This window comes from Saccostrea echinata, unplaced genomic scaffold (assembly GCF_033153115.1).
Source record: "Saccostrea echinata isolate AGI-Se365-2 ecotype Australia unplaced genomic scaffold, CSIRO_AGI_Sech_v1 ptg000052l, whole genome shotgun sequence".
NCBI classification, from domain to species: Eukaryota; Metazoa; Mollusca; class Bivalvia; order Ostreida; family Ostreidae; genus Saccostrea; species Saccostrea echinata.
In genome coordinates this window covers 10,956,446-10,975,974 of record NW_026889801.1, presented here as the reverse complement: position 1 = coordinate 10,975,974, position 19,529 = coordinate 10,956,446, and the positions used below count along the sequence as shown (strand labels likewise).

General features: G+C 32.6%; 1 protein-coding gene across 2 annotated transcripts; it reads right to left on the bottom strand.

The window, feature by feature from the left end:
• Nucleotides 1-3,993: 3,993 nt before the first annotated feature.
• LOC133204033 (TBC1 domain family member 15-like) lies at nucleotides 3,994-19,435 on the bottom strand. Of its 2 annotated transcripts, none has more exons than XM_061339816.1 (15): nucleotides 19,355-19,435; nucleotides 16,878-16,979; nucleotides 15,666-15,801; nucleotides 14,477-14,684; nucleotides 13,774-13,885; nucleotides 9,757-9,963; nucleotides 8,899-9,027; nucleotides 8,411-8,514; nucleotides 8,026-8,120; nucleotides 7,715-7,831; nucleotides 7,156-7,256; nucleotides 6,748-6,847; nucleotides 5,712-5,809; nucleotides 5,140-5,256; nucleotides 3,994-4,656 (listed from the first exon to the last, which is right to left on the bottom strand). In XM_061339816.1, the coding sequence occupies exons 1-15, from the start codon at nucleotides 19,370-19,372 to the stop codon at nucleotides 4,339-4,341; spliced, it is 1,962 nt and encodes a 653-aa protein (XP_061195800.1). In that variant the 5' UTR covers nucleotides 19,373-19,435; the 3' UTR covers nucleotides 3,994-4,338. The 2 variants fall into 2 exon arrangements, with proteins under 2 accessions (XP_061195800.1, XP_061195801.1); XM_061339817.1 differs by having other exon boundaries at nucleotides 3,996-4,656; nucleotides 9,757-9,951.
• Nucleotides 19,436-19,529: the final 94 nt, after the last annotated feature.

Genomic DNA, 19,529 nt, shown 5'->3' with positions numbered 1-19,529 from the left:
CTTGGAAAGAACTATATTATAATTAGAGAATGGCCAAAAATCTGCCCCAAAAATCAAACTTTGATGAGAAATCTTAAATCTAAATGTCCTAATATAAGCCAGGAGGATATATGCAGACCTCAAAGCATTAAACATTTTCATCCACCATGATGTCATAAGTTAGCTATGACATCAAAAAGTGACAGAAATTCAACATTTCAATAATTTCAAAAGAAAACCAAGCATTAATTTTATGTGAATAATTTGATTTGAAAATATCAAGCGGATGTCTGCTCAGACTCAATCTTTTGCCATAATGTGCATAAGGATTATATCAATGAAATATGTAAAAATAGTTCCTGAGCACTCTATAAAATTGAGCAAAATTTGTGCATTTTTTTTTCTCTTTTTAAAACATAATGGGACCTCTCAGTAGTTTGTGACATCACAGACACAAAAATGACAAATTTTCATCCCAATCAATAATGCAGTTTGTTGATTCAGATTTGTCTTACACCAACTATATAATCGTGCACATTTTAAGAGATTTTCAAACTTTGATTTTTACAGGGACAGAGATTTGCCTTTGCCATATATATTTCTTTGGCTAAAATGCTCTGAAAATGAATAGCCATAAAATTGAAAGCAGATCACTGTGACCTACTTTTTCATTTTCAAATGAAGTGACCTTGAGACCATGCCCTTTGCCCTAGGGTGATGCCTTGAACAATGTTTAACTACACCATATCTTCATCTTTATGTATAAGTTTGCTGATAATATGCCCAGTGGTTCTTGAGAAGACCTTTTAGTAACCACTACTTTTGTTTTCATTTTCCTAATTATCTCCCCTTGCTTAAGGGTCACATTTCTATTTTAAAAATAAGAGCCATAGGGCCAAGGATATTCTGCTACAAATTTGATAAAAATTGGCCGTTTTTTTTTTTTTTTTTTTTTTTTTTGATATGGTACACAATCCAAAAAGTTTATGAACACTGAGCAATTAATAGCCATAAGCATTAATTAGCTCTTAGAGCCTTCGACTGACAGAAGAGTTACATGTAATTAAAAAAAAATCAAAGTTTTTAAAGTCTTGATAATTTATTAAATCAAGTTTTTCTGTCATATGATATAAATTAATAAATGACACTCAAAATGTATCACAGGAGAAAAAAAAACAGATTTACCAACAGTACATCAGCAGTTACAGCCAACACGTTCATGACGCAAGCAGCACATGTAGTCAAGAATTCAACAGACATGCCAAATTGCACAGATAAAAAAAATTTCCCACATATACACTGACTTTTGGCAAGGTGACTATTTGAAATATCTTATAATTTACCATACATGCATAATTTGTACAAATCAATAATAAAAAACAATGAATTCGACTGCACCAACTAAACATTAATTCATAGACTTTTAATGTGTGGAAATACAAGGGTTAAAACATGCAGGATCTGAATTGTAGCAGGTGGGTTTCATGTTTTTGGTCATACACCTATATTTCTAATTCTGTGTATTGGTTTCATTTCAATAATACATGTTATAAAACTACAAATAAGACCCACATGTATTTGCAAACATTATGTACATGTACAGTACATGTAGTCTACTAAATTTAAACTCGAAAACCTACACCTTTACACCTAATACAGAAACAAAATCTGAAACTTAGAGTAAGATTCTATTACTTTTCTACTTCAAGACTTTCTGACAAAATAGAGCACAATTATTTTTGTCAATACCTAAAAAAATGATACTTTTGCAAAATTGCACAAAAATAAACCTAACTCTCTAGCTTCTGACTAGATCTGTACATCTTTTTTTTCCTTCAGGTTTGTATGAAAATACACACACATTTGTACTTAACACAAATAATTCTAAAGAGATTTTTCTTCTAAACTGCCTCTTTGAAAAAAAAAAATACTGTATGTGGCTATAATGTACTTGTGTCCGTGACATGATTTTGTGTGTTTTTTTTAATAAGTTGAGGCTTTGTGTCATAATAAGCTAATTGCTTCTTTCCATTCAAGAATATTTGACATGATCTTTGGCATGTGAAGGTGTGAAACTAATACCAAGTGGAGAATATTTTAAGGATATAACAAAAATCAAGACAATATCATAAAATTTACAAAAATTATAAAATTAACTGCCAAAATTGGGATTAATTCAGCTCACACTATTCTCATCAGAGTCACATTAAAAAGATCCAAGTAACTATCATGTACAATGTGCATGTAAATCAAGCTGTGAAATTGGATATATTATGAAATGGTCAAGTCAAAATCTAATAATTTATCAATACTATGCTACAAATTAAAGCTGTCAAAAAAATAGCCATAGCATAACTACGAGTTGGTTCTTAATAATGGAATGGTTTTGATTATGATTGAACTTGGCATATATATATACAAAATAAGTACAAGAGTACTTGTACTTTGAAATTTTTAATAAATATTAAATCATAAATAAAATTCTTGTAATTACTTGTAACTAACCTCTAGAGCCCTATGCAATGCAAACATAAAGTAAATTTTTATCATAAACAAGATGTGTTTAAAACAAAAGATATTGCTGAAATAATATGGCAATATGTTACAGTAATAAAGATGTATGAAAATCAGACTTGTATCAGGAGAGCAAAACATGAAATTACAAGTATTCTGCAAGGAGATCTTTTCAAAGAGCATTTTATAAGATACGTATCTGTAGCTTTACTGTTATTGGTTACACTGATATGGTTGGAGATACATGTACTGAATATATATTAGCTATCAAGAGTCCATAACCAGAAGAAAGAATTATAAGTATGGTAAAATTCTAAACAGAGAAACAAATATGTACCCATTACAACCAAAAATTATTTTGTTGCAGAATGAAACTGCCATGTAAAAAATTGTACCCAGCATCTATAAGAAAAAGATTTTCACTAAACTGTGAAATCTCAGTAAATAAAAGAAAAATAAAACAGAGAAAAAAAACTTCTTCCTTACAATTTCCAAAACTGAAAAGAAATATAAATATTGAGTACCATTTAAATGTACCTATACAAGTAAACAAAATATAGAGTTAAATAACATTATAAGGCTATATGATAAAAAAAAAAAAATTACAAGAATTATTACAATCCTTCAAAGAAAAGAAAATATCATTGGTTCGATACACAATCAAGCACTTGTAGAAGCACCATTTCAAAAATAAAAACAAAATAATGATTCACTCACAACACAGGTGAACTCTAAACATGCAAAAATTAATGTAATAAGTATGAAAACAAACTTTTTGTTTCCCATGTTCAGATAATGTGTATATTTTACTTGAATTTGGATTCTTTGAATAACACATTGAATGCTTTTCATTCACACTTCAATATTACAATGTGTGCAATGGTATTGGTTTGCAAAAACAATATGGAGATAGATTAATCAACAAACAAGTACTGTACATTATTTCAAAGATTCATGAATATATTTATACATATAATTAAAACAGATTCATCTTCATAAATCACATAAAAAAAAATCTAACATTTTTGCTGACAAGCATTTTAATCATGTTCCCTCATACTGATTTCACACAATCATTTCTTGTAACAAAATTGTTCAACATACATATATAAAGGTATACATTGTATAATCTGGCAATTTCAAAATGGTGCAGGGGTGTGCAATTACCATCGCCCGATGTCCGGGGCTACCAATTTTAGAGGTCGGGCTATCATAAATCTATACTGCATTAGCCCGTCGGGCTAGTATATCTAAAACGAAAGTATACGTATATTTACATTGACTGAATTGATGTATGAATTAACTTTGTTGTAAAATCATAATCTTAAATTCGTTTTAACCTATATATTATGTATTGTGTGTTGCTATCGCCAGTCATTTCAGTGACAATTATAGTCAATAAAAATAGGGAGAAGTACCTGACAATTTCAGAGCGCAAACCATTATTTGTTCTATTTATTTCAACTTAAATTTTTTTTTTACCTTTTTGTTATACATGTATTGTTTTTGGTAGTTAATGGGCTAGTGACTGGTAACCTCGGGCTAGTAACTTTGTTACTGCCACTAGCCTGATGGGCTATTAACTAATTTTTGTAATTGCACACCCCTGTGGTGTATTGTTTTGGGAAAGATGCTTTTATAATTGATACAAAATATGTTTGTATACTTGTAATGCAACATTTCTCCACCAAGGTTTTGAACAACTTAGAGATTATATTTGCTTAACTAGTACACAACTGCCATGACGTGTCTATACCTAAAGATCAAGCATACAAATTTTTGAACCCGTTCAATATGTTGTATGGCCAAAGTCTCAAGTTCACATCACAGATCACAAGAGAAGACTCAGTTGTAGAAATTGTTGACACCAATGTCTCCGTTCTCTGTTAAAATTTCGATACTACTGTCATCGGGTGTATTTCCGGTGGTGCCTGACCCAGAATTCGGTGTGTGGAGTCCGTTTTCTTTCAGCTTTAGATCTAAATGTGGCGACTTTTCCCTTGATGCCAGGTCACCTGAATCACTTGGAGACACACCATCTAGTCCAATAATTTCTGCCACAGCACTTGGTAGATTTTTGCTGTCTTTTAATTGTAAATAAATGCCCTCCGCTTTCTTCAATGTGTCCTCCAGATGAATTGCACCACTCATATCATTAATGTGCTAATGAAAGAAAAATGTTAGACATTTCAGGTTCTGATAGTAACTTAATGATAATTAGTCATACAATATACTACAGGTTGAACTCTGTGATCTCAAATATTGATATCTTGAATACCATGGATAGTGAATTGGAAATGCCAGCCACTTTTTCATTATGTATTTAATTTTAACCTCAATATCTCAAATATTCAGATATCTTGAACTTTTTAATTGGTCCGGTTGTGTTTGAGATAACAAGGTTTGACTGTAATTTCTTTACTTGCAGTGATTTGCCAATAAACTTCCAAAGAAAGTACAAGTAATAGCACATGTACTTGATAAATATCAAATATGTATTTATTTATGCATTTCCTCTTTTTGTCTGCTAAAATCAAACCCAAAATTTTATATAATATACACTGCTTATATATGAAGTCAAATATCTAAATTATTTAAATGAGCAATAAAACTACATGTAAATGCATAAACCTAATAAAAACCTACTTTGAGTATTTCAGTGAACCCGAATTTGTTTTCCATCAGGGTTGATTTTTCTGTGTCTAACACAGCCAAACAGATCAGGAGATGAAAATTCTTACAAGGTCTGTCTGTCCATAATACCTACAGAAAAAAAAAATCATAAAGATGCAGGAGTTATCTTCTCTTGAATCCACATTATCATTGCTCAAGTACAAACTGTTCGAGTGTTCATTTCACCATTCATAGCATTTGTGATGTGATTAATTTAAGACAACAGAACAGTAACTTGATTTTTTGTTATTTTCATTTTTTTTTTATAACAGTATCATTTTTTTTTATTTGGGGGAGGGATTATAAAACCTATTATAGAAAAATTTCATAAAGATGCAGGAGTTATCTTCTCTTGAATCCACATTTTTACTGCTCAAGGACAAACTTTTCAAGTGTTCATTTCACTATTTTGAATTTAATGAACACTGACTTGAATCTTTGTTCTTCTCATCTTTTGTTACAACAGTATCATAACTATATTTTATTTGGGAGAGGGGTGGGGGTTGGGGGTGGGGGGTTAATGTGTACAAATTTTAAACACTCACCTCCCAAAGGCTCATCACATCATTAAAAGAAAATTCTCTCTTGAACAAAATAAGTAGCCATCGGAAACAGAAGTAGAAATTTCCTGAATCATGGCTCTCTGAAACAAAAAACAGGATTTCTTTCTTCATCAACAAACAAAATTTATATGTACGTTGCTATACCAAATTCCTGTCCATCCAGAAGCCTAGATTTCTGGTCAATTTTTCATTAAGCTAACAAAATTTAAAGGAATTTTTAGTAATCAGTAAGTGTTTTTCAAGTAAATTTGAGCTTCCATATTACTGTACAGTAACACTTGGTTTTTAAGAACTTATAAAGAAATCTTAGTTATAGGGAACTTTTTATGAATCCCCTAAAAGACATTTCACCATGTTATTTATACGGATATAAAGAATCTCAGAAGGAAGCAAAATTTGAGGTTCCCTTGACTTCCTTATAACGGAGTTTTATTGTAGCAAGTTTTCAATGAGTTGTGTACACTGCTATTACATATACTCTTTTTCATAACAGTTCTCTGCTTCACTCTTGTGCATTCAAATATCAGCAGTCATTTTTGAAGACAAAAATTGTCAAGATGAATTGGTATATATATAACGAGTGTATATATGCTAAAGCAGAACTTACATGTAGGTCTTCATTTTTAGTTATGGTCAGGAGCTGATCACTTGCTGGGGACACATTTTTTGACTCAAGTATTTATGAAATATGTACATCTTAATACGCATGCACTAGACATGTTAGAGCTGTAAATACTAGAAATCCCAAACCCTGTCTACCTAACTAACTACACTGTACACAACTTGGGATCTTGTGCTGTAAAATGCTAGAAATCCCAAATCCTGCCTACCAAAGTAACTTAACAACTTGGGATCTAGTGCTGTAAAATACTAGAATTCCCAAACTCTTCTTTCCTAAGTTACTACACAACTTCGAGCTACAAAATTCTAGAAATACCAAACTTGGCTTACATTGTAGGTAACTACAAAACTTGGAATCCAGAGCTGTACAATAATAAAAATCCCAAACTCTACTAACCTAGATAACTACACAACTCAGGATCCACAAACTGCATTAACTTATGGATCTGAGACAACTGGACTTTCATCCCAGCCTGGTCCATTTCAAAATTATCACACTGCAATGAAGTAAACACTGTGATATAGTACAAACATATGCATTTTCTTATACTATGCAGCCAAACAAAGGCTGCATCACCTTATTAACAAACAAAAATTTCTGTAAAATAAAACAATGAACCAGTACTTGTACATGTATGTTCTTCACTTAAGCCTTAATTATAAATCTTTGTCTGAATTTTGATATGAGTATAAAAATGCTCTGTTCTTGATTTTTTTATTACATTAAACTACAAATAAAGCAATAAATGCACTATAGTCCATGTCAAGGTGTCTGACTTTAATACAAAAGGCCAAGGATACTGACCACTCGTTCCATGAGGCCGGCAAAACACCAGAAGGCGTCCACTTCATTCTCCATGACCACCAGGACAGGAGACAGGAGGTCACTCATCCCCTGCACATACCCTAGTGAAAATAAGACAACAGGTAATGACATCTACTAATTGATTCATAGATTTTATTTTCATTATTATGAAATTACAGGCAAATACTGACATAATCCTTAGACAGTAAGACATGCTATAGTGTGATGCTCTCTTGTTTAGTGCATTTACTCTCCCCCCCCCCTCCCCCCTTTCCCCCTTCAAAATATGTATTACATGCATGAGTGCATTTGTGCATAATTGAATCTGTGGCTGCAGGTGTGTGTAATGCCATTTACATCTCATGTTGGGAGGGGGAACGGGAAGAGTGCTTCCACTATATAGTGCTTCCTTTGATGAAATATGTTGATCTGAACCTTGTTAATACTGTGTTATGCAGTTAATGTTTTTTTTTACTGCAGCAATGTCTGTATGAAATAGAATATAGATACATGTATAATATGCAAGTAAGAAAAAAAACCCCATTAATACTCAACTTACCTAAATCAAAGTTATACATGCAGTAGGTCATTAAACAGTCATTGAGGACCTGTAAGTTAGGGTTACACTCTCCCTCAAAGAATTTGTGGGTTCTGTCTGTTCTAGTCACATCTTTCTCTACAAACAAAATTCTAAGGTTATGCCCATTTTTTGTTAACTTCAAATTAGCCACTTATTACACTTATTTTTGATAATTTTAAATGACCAATGAGACATTGCCTTTACAATACTATATATGTATGTTAAATTTAAACTAACCAATCAAACATTGCCTTTACACTAATATTCATGTATGTTGAATTTAAACTAACCAATGAGACACTTCCTTTCTCTAAGAGTAGAAAACCTTCTCTCCTGTGCATCACTAATGGTCTTCCATTGTAACTTCATTCTAAAGTAGTCATCTCTAGAAAAGATAAACATAAACTATACATGCAATATTGTTGAAAACTGATTTTTTTACTTACCTACATGTAAATGTTCGTATTTAAAACTACAAAGAAAGTTCACACGAGCTGAATAGGTTTGTGGAAAGTGGGTAGATTACGCAATTCCCCTGACTTCATATGAATTAAAATCTGAGACATACATGTAAATATAAACTCTTCATTGTTATTTATGCCTCTGATTAGTATGAATACAGTATGTCACATACATGTACGAATCCTGACAATCAATTTTGGGATTGATACATACACTTTTCGTTTCCTCTCATCTGTCCTGGTTTTATAAGTAGACTGCCAATCATGATAACCCAAGAGGAACTTCCATACCTCTATCCTTATACTGGGCTCTATACCCTACAGCATGTACAGTAAAACTCATTTAGTATGAATACAGATATAGCAAATTCACAGATATGGTGGAGTTTTTGCAATCCCCAGTTCTATACCCTACAACATACAGTTAACATGGATGCAGAATTGTACCGAACTGAATACACAACACCAGCGTGCAAATAAATTTAAATTCAAAAGCAGAGTCATTAAAACCTGTCTTGTAATTTTTTTTTTCTCCAAACAAAAATGGGATTTCTGGGGAAACTTGCTTTCTGTTTGAGGAAAGCATGAATGGGTTTTGCCACTGCTTAAAATCAAGAGAGTCCCTCACAATTCCCTCCTAACTGAGATAGCTGGTTAAGTATGAGCTCTAAGAGTTTACAATTTTCCTGTTTGATTACCTACCCCCCTAAATATAACATCCTTGAGGTTTTCTATATTCTTTATCCTTCCGTCAGTATCCATGTGTTTTGACCACTGCTTTGCGGTCAGTGGAGTACTTCTGGTCACCTGTGGTCTTGTGGGTAGTTTGGTCTGTGAATTTTAAGAATAAATCATGTCAATTTCTTGCACAGATATTTCTAAATTATATTACTTACGAGCACAACTTTCCGCAGATGATATACAGTCAAACCTCATTATGTCAAACTCAATGGGACCGGGAGAAAAACTTTGAGATATCTGAGGATACGAGATATCCAGGGTAAAATACATAAAGAATAAGTCACTGGGACTTCCATATCACTTAGACATATTCATGATATTTGAGATATCGGTGTTCGAGATACCAAGTCTAACTGTAATTACATGTACATATATCTGCATAATCTATAGGGCTATAAGGACAATATTCTGATATACTAATTGAAAATACAAAGTTCTGTGATGTGCAAAACACTGCATCCAATTTAATACTTTAGATATGAAATATGAATGATTAAAACAAGTATGGTACATGTATTATGTTTATTGTATCATGATGTGATAAATTATGAATGATATTCATATTATCCAAGGCCTAATAACACAAAGTTACCATAAATAAAATCATACTATACTATCAGTATACATTGTACAATTTATATTTTATCAGCATTCAGCTTTAAGCCATTAGTGATTGACTGAATACACTGCAAATTAAGGTTTTGTCATTACTGGCAAATCATACATCCAAGTTACCAGAAAAAGTCAGATATGATCCTCAATTGCAATATTCTATATCTGAGCTAAAATTATCTGAAATAACTCTTTTGTTTCTGTTACCTTGGTAACCATTTCAAACCCTGCCTCTTGTTGACTGATTTCCATTCCAGGAATTTCTTCAGCACTGAGGATTTCAGCCACCTCCTCTTTGGGTCTGTGGGACACAGGCTCCTGTTGAAACATGGTGTCCCTCAGAAAGTTGGTCACTTTGGAGAACCCTCCCAGGGTTGTGGTGTAAGGGTCTTTGATGAATTTCTGCAAAAATTGCTTTAATTTATCACACAGTTACATACACATCTGTAAAAAAAAAATTGCTGCCAGTCTGTTTAAAAATATTGTTATTATTAATAAATAATTTTGTATGGTAGGTTATTTTGGTTGGCATAAAATTTCAATTGAGTTGAAAAGTTATGTCATATTTTTCATGATTCTAGTAAACATAATTACATGTACAGTGTACTAGTATTATGTATTATGAGGTACATCTATTGATGATAACTATATCATGATATAAATAACTCAGATTTGGTAAAAAATGTAGGCAAAACTCGGCACCCTGCAAAATTAACCCATTAAAATACATAAACTGATTTTTGAATCATATATACATATATATATTCCTTTTTCAAATTAATCAAGAGTACAATTTATTATTATTTTTTATTAAACTAAACAAGAGAAGGTAAGCTGAAGTCAGCATCAGTAGAATTGGTATTAATAAATTCATGTAAAATATATATCTTTATAGGTGCATATTGTTGTTGTTTGTTTGTTTTTTTTTTCCCATAATTAAACAGGTCAAGGAATCTACCTTAAGTTAAATGGCAATTGTTATCATGCTATACAGCCTGGCTTACTGTGAAAAATTGTCCAATCTCATAAATGAATAGCAAAGCATGATGGTCTACTACTTGTTTACATTCTACTACAATTTGGGACAATTTACGATGTGTGATATCACTTGGACTGCAGGAAAGACAATTGAAAATAATTTTCATCATTTTTCTAAAAAATCTAAAGATTAGTTAGTTACTACTAATAGATATATATATAAGAGATATTCCATGCTCACAGTCACTCACTTAAGAAACAAAGTTTGTTTTCCCTCTTACATAGCAGTTTGAAAAAGTACCATTCAAATTCTTCACAATTTTGCAGCATGGCATCTCTTAAATTCTACTACCTTTCAAACTTAACAATGTGTGTGGACACTTTAGTTGCTATTGTCTTGGGCCAGGAAATCCACATGAAATATGCACACATGTATTCACTGACAATACTAGACAGGAATACAGGCAGTTGTACACAAGTCGCCTTATATAACAGAATGGAGAGAACTAGAATTTCATGTTTATAAAACAACTGCTTGTAAATGTGAGCATGGAAATGTTAGCTAATAATTTAACATATGAAATGCATAAATGATTATGTCTCTCTGAGAGCTAGTAGAAAATTTTGCCTTTTCTAAGAATAAAATTTCTTAAGTATTTTTGTAGTAACCCATAATGCAGTTCAACTCATTTAGGTGATTGGTTAGTGTGTAAGTCATGTTGGTGCCTCAATTAATAGCATGTTAACTTATTCCGACATCAGGAAATATAGTTTCCTTGACCTGTTAAAGCCTGAAAAATTATACTTGAAAGCAAAAGCCATCAGAGGTCCTAGAACTCATTAAATGTAAATGCATGTACTAAAGGTACTTAAGCTTTGTATTTTCAAATATAACTATTATAATAAAAAACAATGTATTGAATACACTGTAAGTTACTTTTGATAAACTCTTCAACATTTACATGTCTTTTCTGGGAATGATTCAAGTACCAGTTTCATCATACAGTTGTATCTATATTTCAAATACCATGCATGGACATGATGCTCACATCTATATTTTGGATACCATGCACATGGTAAACAACCCTTTCTATATATATGGAATTGAGTAAAATAATAAACAAACATTTACGAACCCTTTTCAGTTTCATCCTACTTGAACAATGGCAAGACACAAACTGAATAGCTTTTCTAAACTATTTGAAAGATATGTGGAGAAAAACAAGCTTTTGGTGGGAAATAAATAATTAACCATTCTGATTCAGGGGTTTATATCATGAATGAATATTTACAAACACTTGGGAAAATATGCTGGAGTACTTATAGAATGCACTCATCAGGAAGGCTTAATGAATGGATACTTAAAGGGGCATGCTTGAATCTAGGGAACACATTATTTAAACTATCAGAGTGTATGTTAAACAATACATAGAACTGTGTGAAAAAAATTCCAAATAGAATGCAGTACCACTTGGTTCATGATACATCGTACAATGCACTTCAAGTACTATATATTATAAATCTTTATTTTAATTCAACATATTGTACATGTCTAAAGAGAACAGGATTTAGTAGCATGTGAAGCTATAAAAGCTTTGTATAGATACAACCAGGACAGATTCAGTTAATAAAGAATAATGAAATCAACAGAATCAAATTTTTATTACATGTAGTACATATAAACCTCTCTTTACATATTCATGAAATTTAATTAATATGATAATTTAAATTATATTTCTTCAAAGCATAAAAATACTAGTATATTATTTTCTTTAATCTCTGAATATATGAATACATGTATATTTTATTCAACATGCATTATTAATTATGAATATAAATGAATTTTTATAAATTTAATATATATTGTATGGCTATTATCATTCCGGAATATGCAAAACTTTTTAAAAATCTTATCATCCCAGCTCAACTTTTTCCATACTTATTCATTTAAAGTAGATATCGCACTAGACCTAAGAATGATTGAACATCCACTATAAACTACATAAAGTCCCATTAAGCTGTGAATTTTTTGCCAATATTGTTAAATGCTGTTTGCAGAAGAATTGCTATTAAGAAATTAAAATATGTACTAAAATTCCATGACAGGATTTCACTGATCGTTAGCAAAATACAGACAAACATATACATTTCACTGACTTGTAGAAATATTTCTAAAAACAGTAAATTAATGTAGCAAGAAAAGGCTGATAGTTCTAAAATTAGCAGGGATTATCTCCCTCCCCCTCCTTCCCTTCTCAAAGATTTCCTTCCATGACATTGAAAAGTTCAATATCAAAAACATTTTTATTTTCAGCATCAGGGAAGGAAATCTAGATCAGGAAGACAATTGTTATGTTCTTGAATTTCAAGGAAAAATAAAACTAATACACTCATATTCCTTTTTTTCTCTTTTTTTAAAAAACATAAAATAATCATTACAACTGTACCCCACTTGCTTAGGGGTGAAACGATATGACTCCTTCACGATATGATACGTATCGTATAATTTTGTCTTGGTACGGTTATTTTCGATACGACACATTTTGATAGAAGGAAACAAATTCAACATTGTTTTATGTTTTGTTTCACTAAATCCTGTCACTAAATCTACGTGCAAATTGACTAGAGGGAATTAATGAGAATGATTGGACTCTTAAAGATTATTTTACAAACTACCAGTCCTCAAAATTTACGTTTTAAAAATTAGATTATGCCGCGTAGTGTGGATTTACTTATACCAAACACGACTGAATAAGGATCCCGGCCAAAAAATGAACTGAACTGAAAATGGAGATTTTGTACCGTGTATCAAACCGAGAAAAAATACCGCGGTGAATCGATACCGCAGTGAACTGTTTCACTCCTACACTTGCTAAGTGTATACAATGTACAGAGAATATGTTATTACCAGTACTCAATAACCCCCCCCCCCCAACTGCAAAATGCAACAATATGATGGTGGCATATAAAGCAGTGGTTTCCGCCAATCAATGCTTACCTGTGTCATAGACTAAAAAACACAAGCATGCATATCATTTGATTTTTCCCCCATTCCAAAGTTTTCCACGATGCAAAATTTTATCAAAGAATCCTTTTCAGAAAAGGTACGATATTTTGACATGGTATGTATGGTGTACACAGAAATGGTTATACATGTAGTAAAACATTACATTCTTTATTATACAAACCACAAAGACTAGTTATTATAATTAATTTTTAATTAGCAAGTTAAAATTAATTACTCACAGACACTAGATCCCCAGAGGAGTCGGCAAAGAGGTGAAGCTCATCAAAGGACTTTGACAACATGTCAGGATCATGTTCTTGGACAATGAATAATCGATTATCATTTGGGGACCTGCAGTAGTCAACAAAAAAAAGTTCACATTTCAACCAAAGAATTACCACTGCATGTATGTCTAAAAGTGATAAATGAAATTTTTAAAGCTTGGACAAAGGCAAGTTCATGATCCCCTCTTTTCCCTTTTAGCTTTTCATGAACTGCAATAAATTTCAGAATGATGTCATGAAAATACAGTCTAACCTCATTATCTCGAACCCAATAGGGCCGAGATAAAACTTCAAGATAGCTGAGGATTCATGACATCAAGGGCTAAATACTTAGAGAATAAGTCATTGGGACTTCCAAATCCCTTAGAAATATCCATGGTATTTGAAATATCAGTGTTTGAGATAGTGAAGTTAAAGTTCTGTAATCCATTCTGTAAGCTAACACCTCTTACCTATAGCTTTAAAGTGTTTAAATAAATAACACTCAATATATTTCAAGGTATACTGACATTAGAGAGTATAAATTCAGAAAGGGTCACATTATTATAGAGTCAACTTTTAATAACAATGTCCAAATATGTTGTTCAGAGAATCATTTGGATGATTTATAGGAAGAGCAGCGGTTACCAAACGTGGAGCTGCATACTACATGTGGTACCTTTTAATATGGATATATTTTCCAAACTGTTGTAACAATGCTTTGCTTCCTCCATTGTGGAAATGCAGAGCAGGATACGTTGTGCCATCTTTTAAGATAAATATGATATATGCCCAGCCATGATTTGGAGCACTCCTTTTGAAGCTCTTTAGGTCTAAGATGTCAAAGCAGATGTTATACTTCTTCCTTAATTCTGCTTTCATATTTACTAGAAAAGAAAATTAAAGTTAAAAAGTAAAATCTGAAAAATTTGCAAAGCAAGCTAAATAAACTTTAATATAATTGAAGCATAAAATAACAAGCAAATTTAGAGCACTGTGGTCCCCGTTTTTGAGGTCTTGTTGGTTGGGGGTCAAACTTCAAGATCATGCAATGTCATGAGGTCAAAAACCATAAGGCATTAAGAAAGTCTTGTCAGAGGAAATGCATGTTAAATATGAAAGCCCAAACTTCCTCATTCAAAGTTATGATCAAGGTTATTTAAGTTTTTGTGACAGAAAAACAGACAGATTGAAAGATGGACAGACGATGAGATTTAATATCCCAGCACTTCTGTAAAAGTGGGGAACAAAAAAATTCATGTAATGACAAATATGCTGTATCCGGGCTTGACACTTGTACACCATTTTCGATCTGGTTCAATTATAATTTTGTATGATGAAGATTACTGCAAGAAATAATACTTATGAACTTAACATTTAATTCATTTCAGAATTTATGAAGGATCTGTTTTGAATATTTGTATACTGTAGAATCATCATTGTTCATGGGGGACCAATTTTCGTGGATTTCGTGGGTCATTACACATGAATTTACATCCCCACAAACGTTTATTTTGTAAACATTTTGATTCATTGAATCTACGGTACTGTATAAACGAGTCACCCACGAAATTACGTCCCCACAAACAAGTAAAATTTTGTTTGCCCAAAAACACTGACCCCCATGAATTAAAATGATTCCATAGTATATTATTCAAACAAAATTCTGAAGAAAAAGACCCCCCCCCCCCTTTCCCTTTGAACATGAAAAAAAAATTTACAATCTTTGAGGTTCCCTCTTATTTGGACAATCTGATATTTTCTATATATGAAGTGTGTCAAACCCTGATACAAGCATATAACACATCCTTTAGTCTCAGCAGAGTGATAAAAAAAATAATAGGTGTAGGCTTATTTTTTTTCCTCACATGCATCTGAGTCTTTATCAGGTTTGTAACCCACAGACAGACTGGATCCAATCACAGCCCACTCCTGGTCTGCAGAATTCTGTCCATCCAACATCAGAACTTCCTCTGCCTTCCATTCAATAAATATTCCCTCAGGCTGTTAATATGTAAGAAATGTTTAAAATAACTAGTACAAGATTGAAAACAATGAATTTTTAAATTAAAATACAAATTATTTCAAATATACCATAAAGGTTACAAGAAACTAGAGGTACTGTGAGCACTAAGCTCAAAAAATGATATTCCCACTCCCATATGAGTATAATGGTGAAGTCCATGTTTTGCTATGAGAAATCCTAAACATCTGTCCCAATCAGAACATAAAACAGATGTACAATTATAGAACTATGTAGGAAAGATTCTGTGAAAGTCTCATTAAATTTTATTCATTGCTATCTGGGTATATGAGGAGTTGTGGATAAGAGATAAGTACTCCCAATATTATAGAAAGAATGGCAGTGTCCAGGTTTTGCTATGGCAAACCCCAAAATACCTGTCCAATCAAAACAAAAAATAGGAGGTGCACAAGACATGTACTAGGTAATATAGCAAGCGCAGCGAACTGCGCCAAGTGCCATGTCACTGCGAGCTCTTAAAGCAACACCTGGGGGAAGAGAACATTCGGACTTTGCACATTGATCCAAATGATTTTTTTCCACATGCAGTTACCTCTAGACCCACAATGCAACGCTTGTTGATCTCGCTGCTAACTTCGTTCTCGCAGTATCAACATAAACTCACCTTGATTTAATCGATATTGCATACAGATACAGTGGTAAATTAAACGTTCTTTGTTAAAATTTTACACTTTTCAAACTTTGTTTATGGAAATGCAGCTAACATACGACGTCATGTAACGCCACGGTCTAGACGTTCCAATTTCTTGTGCAGTTTGAAGAGGCAGATCTTTAAAATAAGTGAACAACTGCGCTCACCTCAACGGTCGCACCGTCAACATATTAAAGATTCTGTGAAAGTCTCATCAAATTTTATAGGTATAGTGGTATAGGAGTTGCAGATAAGAGATGGGTTACTCCATTTTATAGAAAGAATGGCAGTGTCCATGTTTTGCTATTCTGAATAGCTAAATCAAGCCATATGGTTAAATCAAGAGATTGTATATTTGTGTCCGAACTGTAAAAGCCATCATTTTTTGCAACAATTTCTTCCTACCTTCTTAATAAGATACACTTTGCCTGGAATGTGAGCATCTCTGTCAGATGTGTTTGAATTTACATTCACTTGAATATAAACACCCTCCTTTTCATACAGCACCTGATAAAAATGTACAGAACAGATGTAACAAGTTTCACTCCATCTTAGTTTCATCATGTTTATATGGTAGACAGACACCTCGGCCCAACGACACCTCGGCCCGTCACGCTTGACACCTCGGCCCTGACAGGTCGGCCCAAAATTATTGACACCTCGGCCCATACTAAAGACACCTCGGCCCAAGGAATTTTTTTTAGAATAATTATCTGTATTCCCTATGGTAATATAAATGTAGGTATGTTTACAATGACGGTATGTATACTATAAACGGGCAAATAATTTCAGAATTTTTGAACGAACGACAGTGTAGATGTCAGCTGCTGTATTTATTGAGTGGGAGATAGGAGATCTATTTATTTATGTATTTTGTTGCTTATGAAAATGCAACTTTATTCATTTCATAATATTTAGAATTCTTTTACTTAAAAATCACTTTGTAGTAGGGGCGTATTGTAAACTTAACTATATATAATAATTATATGTATAAACCAGTGCACAGTAGCATATGTCCTGAGGTATTCTGTCCTGATCAATAAGATGTCTTAATTGATTCTTTTTTTTTTAATTTATAAACTAAACTTAACCTTACACAGATAGAAGTTACGTTAACCTGATAGATCTTTGCGTAATATTAGAGCATAATGGATATATTTCCCTAAACAAACCAAGGAAGATATGTGGTTTGTACCCAACAATTGGATTAATTTAGCCTGCTCGTAATTAACTGCTCATTGTCACCACCCCATATGACACGCGCTTGAGACTTCGAAGGATGCGCTGCGTATTCTTGTTTGTTTAACGATAAGCACTATGTGATGGACAATTTTTTTTTTAATTACCGTCAATTTACTCTCGGAAGATTATTCAATTATTTTCTTTTTTATTTCATGGATATATATAATAATATAATCCGTCGCATATAGTCCCTATAATAATAAAATACTTAAGAAAATATCAAATAAATATGTTTAAAATAATACATTTTTGTTTGTGCCGAGGTGTCTTTTACGTGAGCCGAAGTGTCTCAAATCTTGGGCCGACCCGTCGGGGCCGAGGTGTCAATGGGCCGAGATGTCGTTGGGCCGAGGTGTCGTTGGGCCGAGGTGTCTGACATTCGTTTATATGAACTGCTACATTTCACAGGAAAATCATTGTATGTGTAATCATATATGGCAAGAATTTAGTGCTGACTTTCACCTATGTTCAATTGTAACCAGTAACACAGGTTACATAGCCTTTTCACTGAAGGAGCATTTATTCAGTTTTTCATTGGTTACACTGGTTACAAAGGTTACAGGGTTACACTGGTTACAGTGGTTACATTTACATGTACAAAGTGATTAGTTCTTAATATCTTCATTTGTAACCAGTAACACAGCTTCTGCTGAACAGGTCAGCATTTTTCATTTATTCAGTTATTAATTGGTTACACTGGTTACAATGGTTACAGTGGTTACATCTGTATCTACAAGTTCCCACTTGGATTTTATATGATTTGTCACCAAAAGAATATAGTTGTAACCAGTGTAACCTAAAAATAAAGACCCCTTTCAGTTTCAGACGATCTGTAACCATTGTAACCGATTGTCACCAAAGGAATATAGTTGTAAACAGTGTAACCTAAAAATAAAGACCCCTTTCAGTTTCAGATGATCTGTAACCATTGTAACCGATTGTCACCAAAGGAATATAGTTGTAACCAGTGTAACCTAAAAATAAAGATCCCTTTAGGTTTTAGATGATCTGTAACCATTGTAACCGATTGTCACCAAAGGAATATAGTTGTAACCAGTGTAACCTAAAAATAAAGACCCCTTTCAGTTTCAGATGATCTGTAACCATTGTAACCGATTGTCACCAATGGAATATAGTTGTAACCAGTGTAACCTAAAAATAAAGATCCCTTTAGGTTTTAGATGATCTGTAACCATTTTAACCGATTTTCACCAAAGGAATATAGTTGTAACCAGTGTAACCTAAAAATTTTAAGACCCCTTTTGGATTTAAATGACCACCATCTTTAATTGAGAGATATATGTAACCTATGTTACTGGATTAAATAGTCTTGTAACAGGGTTACAATTGAACATAGGTGAAAGTCAGCACTAATTTCTTGCCATATCTATGTGTAATCAGTGAGGAAAATGAAATGACAAACATAAATAATTCATTATGTATTTTTCTTTTACTATAAATTTGTGATCAACATATCAAGGAAATTATTTAATTCTGTAACATGCAACATGATATATTTTTTAAGAAAACAGGTGTCTGGCAGACAAATCAATTGCGACCCTTGTGATTTTCGATGTCAGTGAGACTAGTCACTCATTCATATAACCGATTTTAATTTTAAGTATTAAAACCCTTGTTACCTGTGACTGAAGTGCCATGTTTTCAAAGATAAGTTAAAGTGTTGTCATTTAGAAATGACGTCAAATCACACCAGTCTATCCCATATATCCTTAAAAAAATAATAAAATCTGGCTAAAGAAAAAAATTCACAATTCAAATTATATATGTTTATTATCTCATTGGAAAATGAGACTC

Excerpts from the sequence above, each read along its gene's own strand:
- LOC133204033 (XM_061339816.1), bottom strand. Across the intron at positions 9,028-9,756 it reads GGTTTGAAATGGTTACCAAG|ACCAAACTACCCACAAGACC; the intron begins GTAACAGAAACA and ends TAAAATTCACAG. Across the intron at positions 7,832-8,025 it reads AGAAAGGAAGTGTCTCATTG|AGAAAGATGTGACTAGAACA; the intron begins GTTAGTTTAAAT and ends TTTTGTTTGTAG.